At 40.2% G+C, this 12,725-nt stretch overlaps 1 protein-coding gene across 1 annotated transcript in view; it reads right to left on the bottom strand.

Annotated features, from left to right (window-relative positions):
- The window catches only part of LOC133552680 (E3 ubiquitin-protein ligase RNF38-like), a 31,067-nt gene extending 21,744 nt beyond the window's left edge, over nucleotides 1–9,323 (bottom strand). The window contains exon 1 of the mRNA XM_061900056.1: nucleotides 6,489–9,323. Coding sequence (XP_061756040.1) covers nucleotides 6,489–6,774 — 286 coding nt within the window. The 5' untranslated portion in view covers nucleotides 6,775–9,323. The remainder of the gene's footprint in view (nucleotides 1–6,488) is intronic.
- Nucleotides 9,324–12,725: the final 3,402 nt, after the last annotated feature.

Here is a 12,725-nt window from a genome sequence, read left to right as displayed (position 1 = left end):
GCTGTTTTTATACCCAATCATGGCACTCACCTGTTCCAAATTAGCATGCACATCCGTGGGATGTCCCAAATAAGTGTTTGATGACCATTCTTCAACTTTATCAGTATTTATTGGCACTTTTCCCAACTTCTTTGTCACATGTAGCTGGCATCAAATTATAAAGTTAATGATTATTTGCACACAAAAAAAAGTTTATAAGTTTGAACATCAAATATGTTGTCTTTGTAGCATATTCAACTGAATATGGGTTGAAAAGAATTTGCAAATCATTGTATTCTGTTTATATTTACATCTAACACAATTTCCCAACTCATATAGAAACGGGGTTTGTAGAACATGTTATACGTTAACCAAACAATCTGTCACTCCTAATCGATAAATCCCATGAAATCTTATACCTCTAGTCTCTTACATGAATGAGCTAAATAATATTATTTGATATTTTACGGTAACGTGTTAATAATTTCACACATAAGTCGCACCCCGGCCAAACTATGGAAAAAAACTGCGACTTATAGTCCGAAAAATACGGTAGATTGTTTTTGTCGAAATCAGTTGCACCTTTTTTTTTTTTTTTTGCTAAATTCTGCAAACCAAACAGTGATGAAACCTCTTTAGCAACGTCGTCAAACTGGGGAAGAACAATGCTCAACCAGCTGTTTATCGGCCTCCACATGTGCAATCTGGATGCAGCACATGCACACATACTTTCATGCGGCATGAAAAGACGTCCTTCAGCTGACAAGACTTTCCCCTAAGCGGGGCCCAAGAAACCTTTCATCACAACAAAAAAGAAGAAAAGAAAAGAAATCTCTCCCTCTCCTCCTCGCCCCCCACCACACGTATGCCTCATCCAACAAGCCTACCCAGAAACAACAGATCTCCAGATCTGAAAGCAAAGCCCACCCTTTTGTTGTCCTTTGCAGACCACTCCGGGGCCATGTGAAGCCCGCCGATAGTAGCGGCTCAAAGACGCCCCGCTAGCGGCTGTGAAGAACAGAGGGAGAGACGGCTGACACTGGAGGCTGCAGCCGGCCTGTTGCCTCTTCTTCCCTTTCAAACCCCCACTTGGGGTCATCGGCCTTGTGTGGAGAACCAGATCTAGATATCCATCTGAGGGGGGCCCAAAGAGGGGACAGGGAGGCAGGCGTTTTTAAAGAATTTACAGTACAGATTAGGGTTGTACGGTATACCGCTACTAGTATAGTACCGCGATACTAATGAATCCTATCTAATGAATCATATTCAGTACTATACCGCCTTGAAAAAGTACCCTTTCCTTGTCTCCATGGTGACAAATACAGTAAGTTTCTTACAAGTAATCATCCCTATAGCTAAACATGCTTCACTGTAGGACAGGGGTGTCCAAAGTGGGCTCGCAGCTAATTGTTTATCAGCCCGCCATACATTCTGGAAATGCTATTGCAAAAATAAAAAAGAACATTCAAAATATTGGAATGAGGTGAAATCTATCGAGAAAAAGTGGCAATGTTGACACAAAGCTGCCATGCAGGCTGTTTTTTTCTTTCTTTTGTCTTTATTTTACCATATTAAAAACATCTTTCCCATGAATTGATTAGCGTGGACCCCGACTTAAACAAGTTGAAAAACTAATTCGAGTGTTACCATTTAGTGGTCAATTGTACGGAATACGTACTGTACTGGGCAATTATGCGGCCATTGATGGAAAAAGTTGCGACGCCTCTTATGATTCACTTATGATTGCAAAAGCAAGTATGTTATCCGTCAATTTGTATGTATATATGGAGCTCCATAGGGAATTGTGCACTAACATAATGAGGCCATCACCGTATTTTTCGGACTATAAGTTGCAGTTTTTTTTCATAGTTTGGCGGGGGGTGCGACTTATACTCAGGAGCGGCTTATGTGTTTAATTATTAACACATATCAAATAATATCATTTACCTCATTCACGTAAGACTAGACGTATAAGATTTCATGGGATTTAGCGATTAGGAGTGACAGATTGTTTGGTAAAGGTATAGCATGTTGTATATGTTATAGTTATTTGAATGACTCCTACCATAATATGTTACGTTCATCAAATAGTTTAATCGTTTATCAAATAAATTTCCCCAAAAAATGCGACTTAAATGTTTTTTTCCTTCTTTATTATGCATTTTCGGCCGGTGTGACTTATACTCCAAAAAATACGGACATATTATAATTCATATATATTCACTGTAACAAGCGGCCCTCTGAGAACTACAATGTGGCCCTCAATGAAAACCAGAATGACACCTCTGTCCTAGAATATAAATGATATTCGTGATTTTTTTTTTTTGGAGAGATAATAAAGACGGTGGCCACTTTACAGGGTATAGCATAAGATTTACATTTAAAGAAGACAAAGACAAAAGCATATTATTATGCTAAAAAACGGGTCAGTTGTGAATGAGAGGCTGTGGAGGGCTGCTGGTTTGATACCCCCAATGTACCAAATCTCAAATTAATCTTGAGTGTTATCTGCTTAAAAGAGCTCTTCCACATCATATCGCCACCTTACCCAGCAGTGTGCCACAAAATAGGAAGACAGAAGAGGAGAGTGTCCAGGCTGCAGTGGCAAGAGTCTGTAATTGGGACAGCCAGAACGGCGGGCCAGTTTTGAGCTAGACGCCGGCGCTATTAAGTGACATGTCACGTCTGTGACTGTGGAACATTGGCACACTACCTAAAATTATACACTAGGGGTGAGCATTAGAACCACTCGGTTTGGGTCAATGCAGCCATCAGACAGCATCATGCTGGTGAGTGGTTTTAAGGCGGTATTGTGGTAACTGCTTCACAGAGGCTGGACAAATAAATGACACTATACACAGTGCAGGCCAAAAGTTTGTTAACGCATACATTAGTAACCAAATTAGGAGGCTTTCCGAGGCGCTTTAAAATAGTTTGATAGTCACATACAGTAAAGGCCAAAAGTTTGTACACACCTTCTCAATCAATCAGATTTTTATTTTCATGACACCCGTAGTATGCCTAGAATTACTGCCGGGTCAAACTCGTTTCGCCAAATAATTAGCATATGCCTAGAATTTCCACTGGGTCAAACTCGTCACGTCACGAGTGACACTTCACCTGTCATCATTTTCAAAATGGAGGAGGCTGATTTCAATCATTTGAAATCGCATAAAGGGAAGAAGATTAAGAGCTATTCGGTAGGATTTAAGGTCCAAGCTATTGAATATGCTAAAAAGAACAGTAAGCAGCTATGTTTTATTAATATACCGTAGCTGCGTGTGTCAAATATAAGTCATTAAATGACTCCCGCCTCCTGGTGGTAGAGGGCGCTAGTGATCCTTCTTGCGACTACTCGGCTGCAGAAGAAGTGACAACAAGCAGCAAGAGTGAGCAGCGATCCTTTATTTTTCCTCTCGCTTGCACTTTTAACATGGAGGATTACATATCTAAAATAAAACCGTTTTCTAAACTGGACTTTCAAATCGAAGCAGGAGGTAATAAAAGGAAGATCTCCATCGAGACAGAGAGACTTTTAAAACTGAAGAAAGATAAGGAAGACTTCTATAAACAAGTTATCGATGCTTTTGATCAGAAGGAGCTGCGCATGCACTTCATTTATAAGTAAAGGTAAGACCATAATAACGTTTTTTTTAATTAAATATGCTTTTCATGATGGTATCCTTACATCACACTCATATTTATAAGCGCAGGCCTAAATTTACCGCATGCCTTTGGTACGCGCCGGAGTGAGAAGAGGTTTAAATTAATTATCGCCCCGGCGGCAATTCAAGGAAATACGGTAGCTTCTGTTTTAATATGTTCTATCGACACTTCTGTTAAAACGTATTAATCACTCATTATTCTGCTTAAATACTTTACATTAGTTTTGCTGATGCTACAAATTTGGGTATCGTTCCACTACAGGGTCACACTTTGGTTAAAATTAAAGTTCAAACAATAAATAAGTGAAAAGATGTTATGGTAATAAAAAACATTGATGTAATCATTTTAGTATCGACTACATATGGCTCTTGCACTTGGCATCGTTAAAGTCGATATTTGTATAGATCCACCTTTTTTTTTTTTTTCCTAAACATGCTTCACTACACACAGGATACAGTAGCTAATCGCTAACAGCAAGCTAGCACACCTGAATGTCATTCCTCGTCCTGCAGGGATGATACGTGTAAGAAACATAGTGTGTCGCCATGGAGACGAGGATTAGTGATTCAAAAGTAGCTAAAACACTACGGAGAGACGTTTAAAACATAGCTAGCTAGTGGTTAAGCACAGCTTGCACTGTTTATAGAACCATCTACTTTATTTTTTGTTTTTAAGACAAAATACACCCATTCTCCATATTCTGTCTTCACTTTTTTCTGCTAGCAAGTGCTGTGTGTGTGTGCATAATTTGACCAACATGCGGCGTGGCTTGTATACCAGCAACGTCAGCAGGGTAACAATATTTTTCGAAGGCACTATAGTGCTTTTTTTCCATTAGTACCACGGTACTTTGTTAGCACCGAGGTACCAGACAATCCTAGTTCAAAGTCTACACACTTAATAAAAGTATAGACTTTTGAGGCTTGAACCCGTTATTCATATTTACATTGTTTATGTGGAACTCTTCTCCACTATATGAACTTTTTGATTTACGAACCACGTTCAAGACCCAATTAAGTTTGTAAATCGAGGTATATCGAATTCCAATTACTGTATTTCCTTGAATGGCCGACGGGGCACTGATTAATTTAAAACCTCTTCTCACTCCGGCGTTTACCAAAGGCATGCGGTGAATTTAGTCCTGCGCTTTTAAATTTGAGTTTGATGTAAGGATACCATCATGAAAAGCACATTTAATAAAAAAAAAAACGTTACAATGGTCTTACCTTTACTTATAAATGAAGTCCATGCGCAGCTCCTTCTGATCAAAAGCATCGACAACTTGTTTATAGAAGTCTTCCTTATCTTTCTTCAGTTTTAAAAGTCTCTCTGTCTCGATGGAGATCTTCCTTTATGACCTCCTGCTTCCATTGAAAGTCCTGTTTAGAAAACTGTTTTATTTTAGATATGTAATCCTCCATGTTAAAAGTGCAAGCGAGAGGAAAAAATAAACGATCGCTGCTCACTCTTGCTGCTTGTTGTCACTTCTTCTGCAGCCGAGTAGTCTCAAGAAGGATCACTAGCGCCCTCTAACACCAGGAGGCGGGAGTCATGACTCATATTTGACACACGCAGCTACGGTATATCAATTAAACATAGCTGCTTACTGTTTTTTTAGCATATTCAATAGCTTGGACCTTAAATCCTACTGAATAGCTCTTAATCTTCTTCCCTTTATGCGATTTCAAATGATTGAAATCAACCTCCCCCATTTTGAAAATGATGCATCACACATGCATGCATAAAACATGATGCATCACGCATGCACGCATACAACATGATGCATCTCACATGCACGCATACAACATGATGCATCTCACATGCACGCATACAACATGATGCACCACACATGCACGCATACAACATGATGCATCACACATGCATGCATGCAACATGATGCATCACACATGCATGCATGCAACATGATGCACCACACATGCATGCATATAACCCTAATAAAACATAGCTGCTTACTGTTCTTTTTAACATATTCAATAGCTTGGAGCTTAAATCCTGCTGAATAGCTTTTAATCTTCTTCCTTTTATGCGATTTCAAATGATTGAAATCAGCCTCCCCCATTTTGAAAATGACGACAGGTGAAGTGTCACTCGTGACATGACGAGTTTGACCCTGCGGAAATTCTAGGCATGTGCTAATTATTTTACGAAACGAGTTTGACCCGGCGGAAATTCTAGACACGCGCTGATATAAATAATATTTTGCGAAACGAGTTGACCCGACGTTAATCCTGAGCCGGCAGTAATGCTAAGCATGCGCTAATTATTTTGCGAAACCAGTTTGACCCAGCAGTAATTCTAAGCAGGCGCATACTATAGACCCGGCGGAAATTCAAGGAAATACGGTATTTACACTACGTTAATACTCTATGTCCTGTTTGTTTTGATTGATTGAAACTTTTATTAGTAGATTGCACGGTTCAGTACATATTCCATACAATTGACCACTAAATTGTAACACCCCAATAAGCTTTTGAACTTGTTTAAGTCGGGCTCCACGTTAATCAATTCATGGTACAAAGATATACTATCAGCATAATACAGTCATCACACAAGCTAATCACTAGAGTACATACATTGAATTGATCTCTGATGATTAACTTGTATTATTGTGGTTGGAGCTTGCAGTAGAGTAGAACTGCACTGCAACATATCAATTAAGACTAAAACAAAAACATGACCATCTTTTTATAATTATATAATGAATACAAATCTGTCAGTGCCAGTCAAAAATATGCATTTTATTTTTAGGGAAGAATTGGACTCATGCAAAACAACCAGCTGATGGGTGTATTGTGTGCATGAGTGCGGGCCACCACACTTACCAGTTCCAGGGTGCCGGTGAGCGACAAGCCGCTGTGTCCCGGAGGACAGGAAGCTCACGGGCTGCTGCTGCTGCTGCTGCTGCGGGTTCTCCGGGTAGCCTCGGCTGCTGAGGTGCGGCGGCCAGCCGGCGGTGCTCTGCTGCGGGTAGCTCATCGCCCCTCCACCGGCGGCGTTCACCAAACTCCCGTTACTGAGCGTGTTGCCGCCGTTGTTGCTTCCAGGGGTGTTCATGGGGAAATGGTAGTAGCCTGACCGAGAGCGAGATCTTGTTCTCGGGGGGTCCATGACCGGCTGGCCGAGGAAAGTAGGAGGGTGGTGGTGGTGGAGGAGGAGGAGGAAAAGTAGCCCAAAGACTCAGAAACAGGACAGGATCCTCCCTTTTAGACCACTTCCCTCTGCGTCTTATTTATTCGTGTTTTGGTGAATTTAAGAGGTTTTAACGCGAGTGCCTGCAACCAAGTGCGTTCAGGAGCAATTACTAATTACCCATTAGCAGCTCTTTAAATTTTTTGGGGACACTTTGAAAAGGTCGACACGAGCCGTCAAGTTTCAGGTTGGCTATTTTATTTGTAAGATAGGAAGCACTGATAATTCATTTGAACACACACTTCCCTCTGCGTCTTATTTATTTGTGTTTTGGTGAATTTAAGAGGTTTTAACGCGAGTGCCTGCAACCAATGGTGCGTTCAGGGGCAATTACTAAATATCAATCAACTATTTGGGTTGTTTTTGTTTGACACTTTTAAACCATCGACACGAGCTGTCAAAAGTTTTGGGTTGCCTATTTTATTTGTAAGATAGAAAACACTGATAACTATTTACGTTTGGAATTCATACACACACTTTCCTCTGCGTCTTATTTATTCGTGTTTTGGTGAATTTAAGAGGTTTTAACGCGAGTGCCTGCAACCAATGGTGCATTCAGGGGGAATTACTAATTATCCATCAACTGTTTTGTTTTTTGACACTTAAACCGTCGACACGAGCCGTCAAGTTTCAGGTTGCCTATTTTATTAGTAGATAGGAAGCACTGATAACTATTTACGTTCGTAATTTAAACACACACTTCCCTCTGCGTCTTATTTATTCGTGTTTTGGTGAATTTAAGAGGTTTTAACGAGACCAATGGTGCGTTCATGGGCAATCAGTAAATATCAATAAACTATTTTGTGTTTTTTTGACACTTTAAAACCGTCGACACGAGCTGTCAAGTTTTGGATTGCCTATTTTATTTGTAAGATAGAAAACACTGATAACTATTTACGTTCGGAATTTAGACACACACTTTCCTCCGTGTCTTATTTATTCGTGTTTTGGTGAATTTAAGAGGTTTTAACGCGAGTGTCTGCAACCAATTGTATGTTCAGGGGCATTACTTATTATCCATCAACAGTTTTGTTTTGTTTTTAGACACTTTTAAACCGTTGACACGAGCTGTCAAGTTTCAGGTTGCCTATTTTATTAGTAGATAGGAAGCACTGATAACCTTTTACGTTCGTAATTTGAACACACACTTCCCTCTGAGTCTTATTTATTTGTGTTTTGGTGAATTTAATATGTTTTAACGCGAGTTCCTGCAACCAATGGTGCGTTCAGGGCCAATTACTAATTATCCATCAACAGTTTTGTTATGTTTTTTGACACTTTTAAACCGTCGACACGAGCTGTCAAGTTTCGGGTTGCCTGTTTTATTTGTAAGATAGGAAGCACCGATAACTTCCCTCTGCGTCTTATTTATTCGTGTTTTGGTGAATTTAAGAGGTTTTAACGCGAGTACCTGCAAACAATGGTGTGTTCATGGGCAATCAGTAAATATCAATCAACTAATTTGTTTTTTTTGACACTTTAAAACCGTCGACACGAGCTGTCAAGTTTTGGATTGCCTATTTTATTTGTAAGATAGAAAACCCTGATAACTATTTACGTTCGGAATTTAGACACACACTTTCCTCTACGTCTTATTTATCCGTGTTTTGGTGAATTTAAGAGGTTTTAACGCGAGTGCCTGCAACCAATGGTGCGTTCAGGAGCAATTACTAATTATCCATCAACTGTTTTGTTTTGTTTTTTGACACTTAAACCATCGACACGAACTGTCAAGCTTCAGGTTGACTATTTTATTAGTAGATAGGAAGCACTGATAACTATTTACGTTCTGAATTCAAAAACACACTTCCCCTGAGTCTTATTTATTCGTTTTGGTGAATTTAAGATGTTTTACCCCGAGTACCTACAACCAATGGTGCGTTCAGGGGCAATCAGTAATTATCCCTGAATGGTTCTTTATTTTTTTGACACTTTCTAACACGTCGACACGAGCTGTCAAGTTTCGGGTTGCATATTTTATTTGTAATATAGGAAGCATTGATAACTATTTACGTTCGGAATTGTTCAACTTCTCTCTCCGACGTATTGCTGGCACATATATGTGTCAATGGCGAGTTAAATCCCCCACAGTAGCAACATGGCTAAGCTACCGTGCGCGGTTACGAAAATAAAGCGTGCTAAAGACAATATTAACCGTGCAAATATATCTTAAATGACAATGTTGCTTCTGCAGCCCTTTGGCGACGCCAACAAACTAAACTAGCGCCTCCGTTAGCATCGTGCTAGCACAAAGCTAACCGGAAGTGAGGGAGAAAACATCCAACAGTGGCGACGTCCAAGCAGGGTAAAAAAAGGTCGTGTTCCGTCGACGGACGCTCGGTAAAAGCTGCTAAAGTCTGCTCGCGTCCTCCGGCTCGGCCCCGCAGCTGCAAAATGTTTTCTCTCGGTCAGCAGGGAGTGTAGTGGAGATCAATCAATGGGAGGTCCTTTTTTACACGATGCACAGGCACTAGTAATCGATCGCAGATAAAACAAACAACGAATGCCGAGCTTGTTTGTCTAGATATCAAATATTAAAGCAGCAAGCAGCAATGGACGGTACCGACTTTTCAATCAATGATTATTTATATAGCCCGAAATCACTGGTGTCTCAAAGGGCTGCACAAACCACGAGGACACCCTCGGTAGAGCCCACATATGGGCAAGGAAAAACTCACACGCAGTGGTGACTATGAGAAACCTTGGAGAGGACCGCATTTGTGAGCAACCCCCCTATAGGGGACCGAAAGCAGTGAATGTTGTGCGGTTCTAACATTATACTGTGAAAGTTCAATCCATAGTGGATCCAACACAGTGGCGAGAGTCCCGTCCATAGTGGAGCCAACAGGAAACCATCCCAAGCGGAGGCGTATCAGAAGCGCAGAGATGTCCCCAAACGATACACAGGCAAACGGTCCATCCTGGGTCCCGACTCTGGACTGCCAGTACTTCATCCATGACCACCGGACCAGACCCCCTCCACAAGGGAGGAGGGGACAGAGGAGAAAAAGAAAAGAAGCGGCAGATCAACTGGTCTAAAAAGGGAGTCTATTTAAAGGCTAGAGTATACAAATGAGTTTTAAGATGAGACTTAAATGATTCTATTGAGGTAGCATCTCTTACTGTTACCGGGAGGGCATTCCAGAGTACTGGAGCCCAAAATGAAAATGCTCTATAGCCCGCAGACTTTTTTTGGGGGCTCTGGGAATCACTAATAAGCCGTAATATGATCAAACTTTCTTGTTCTTGTCAAAAGTCTAGCAGCCGCATTTTGTACCAACTGTAATCTTTTAATGCTAGACATGGGGAGACCCGAAAATAATACGTTACAGTAATCGAGACGAGACGTAACAATGTTTCCTGCCTTTACCATTTCAACATATCCTTGCCTTCACGTTACCTACCTTCCCTGCATCCTGGGGTCACACTGGTGCTTCTTTCCGTCACCCACAATGTTTGAAAAAAGGTGACAGGTTTTTACAAAACCTTTGTTTTAAAGGGGTAATCGCCAACTTCCTGTTGTCAATTAATAAAATGTAGGTCTAAGTGAGACCTACATAGAGGTTTTTGTTTCGTGTCTCTCCGACATTCCTACCGGAAGTTACAAGCAGTTTTGTCAGTTTTCTTCCTAGGAGCAGTTTTGTCTGTGTTTTATTCCTATGGGGCGCTAGAGCGTAATTTTTATTTATTTATTTATTTTTATTAGATTGCAATTTTCACCAGTCCTGATGTGTGTGTCCAGTTTGGTGAGTTTTGAAGCATTTTAAGGGGGTCAAATTACAGTCCATAGAGGCAAAAATTGCATTTTTAGGAAACTTTTGATTTGAAGGGGTTCTTGCCAACTTCCTGTTGATTTTTGCTGAAGGAAGTCATTTTATGAAATATAGGTCTAAGTGAGACCTATATAGAGGTTTTTGTTTCATGTCTCTACGACATTCCTAGCGGAAGTTACAAGCAGTTTTGTTTGTGTTTTTTCCTAGGGGGCGCTAGAGCGCAATTCAGATTTTAGTTTTTTTATATTAGATCGAAATGTTTGCCAGTACTGATGTGTGTGTAAAATGTGGTGAGTTTTGAAGCATGTTAAGGGGGTCAAATTACAGCTCAAAGAGGCGGCGTAATAATAATACAGAATAAAACCTTAGAAATACAATAGTGTCCTCTGTCCCAAAGGGACATTCGGTCCCTAACAGTGTCCAGTGTCAACCAATACATCTTAATTGCGTAAAACACCGAAATAGTGCTAGAGTTGTTTTTTTTTGCGGTTTTGATTGCTAATGTCTGGCAAAGCGCAGTCAGTCACTTAGCTCATTAATAATTCAGTAGCTTTGCACAGAAATACTCTAAGACCCCAAAAGGGACAATTGCGGTAGAAAACGGATGGATGGATGGATGGATGGATGGATGGATGGAACCTTTAAACACAATCAAGATATTATGAGCTGCAGAAAAATGTTATGGAACATTACACCAACTGAAAAAAATCCACGTTCATATAATGATTTACTACCGCGACACCAAAAGGGACAAGCGGTAGAAAATGGATGGATGGAATTGATTAACGTGGACCCCCACTTAAACAAGTTGAAAAACTTATTGGGGTGTTAGCATTTAGTGGTCAATTGTACGGAATATGAACTGTACTGTGCAATCTACTAATAAAAAGGGAAATGTGTCCTTCTGTTTTTTGATGTTTTCACCAAATCACCAAAAATGATTCCCAGGCGCGGCCACCGCTGCTGCTCACTGCTCCCCTCACCTCCCAGGGTTGAACAAGGGGATGAGTCAAATGCAGAGGATACATTTTCACCACACCTACTGTGTGTGTGTGACAATCATTAGTACTTTAACTTAAATTTGTAAGATATGAACTTTCTAAAAAAAAAAAAAAACATTATTAATAATATTTACAGGATGAAATAGTTTTAAAAACTGACTCATTTAAAATGGGGAAAACAGTGTTGATAGTATTTCCTCCATTTATTTTACAGTGTTTACAAAAATCAAACTCCATGTTAACCAATTTAATCAAGTAAAAATAAAACCCAACCTTAAGCCAAGGTCATCTTTACAATACTCAGAATAGAAGTGTACAAAGCAATTGAGAATACACAAGTACAATATTCATCCATCCATCTTTTTCCGCTTATCCGAGGTCGGGTCGCGGGGGCAGCAGCCTAAGCAGGGAAGCCCAGACTTCCCTCTCCCCAGTCACTTGGTCCAGCTCCTCCCGGGGGATTCCGAGGTGTTCCCAGACCAGCTGGGAGACATAGTCTTCCCAACGTGTCCTGGGTCTTCCCCGTGGCCTCCTACCGGTCGGACGTGTCCTAAACCACTCCCTCGAGAGGCATCCTGAGCAGATGCCTGAACCACCTCATCCGGCTTCTCTCCATGTGGAGGAGCAGCGGTTTTACTGAGAAATGTAGGTGATTTATGTTCTGTATTGCAGTGAAAGTATAAGTTAGTCTTCATAATTCTAGTTTCCAATGCAGCTGGTATTAAATATGTGACATATCAGCCTTAAAGTAAACAATAATGGTATTAAAATGTGTGACATATGAGCCTAAGGAAACCAATAATGGTATTAAAATGTGAGGAATAAGCCTTAAAAAACAATAATGGTATTAAAATGTGTGACATATCAGCCTTAAAGTAAACAATAATGGTATTAAAATGTGTGACATATGAGCCTAAGGAAACCAATAATGGTATTAAAATGTGAGGAATAAGCCTTAAAAAACAATAATGGTATTAAAATGTGTGACATATCAGCCTTAAAGCTAACATTAATGGTATTAAAATGTGTGACATATCAGCCTTAAAAAAAAAAGGTAATAAAATGTGTGAGATATCGGCCTAAAAAAAAACAGTAA

Source organism: Nerophis ophidion, linkage group LG05 (assembly GCF_033978795.1).
Source record: "Nerophis ophidion isolate RoL-2023_Sa linkage group LG05, RoL_Noph_v1.0, whole genome shotgun sequence".
Lineage (NCBI taxonomy): Eukaryota > Metazoa > Chordata > Actinopteri > Syngnathiformes > Syngnathidae > Nerophis > Nerophis ophidion.
This window is presented reverse-complemented; position numbering and strand designations above follow the sequence as displayed.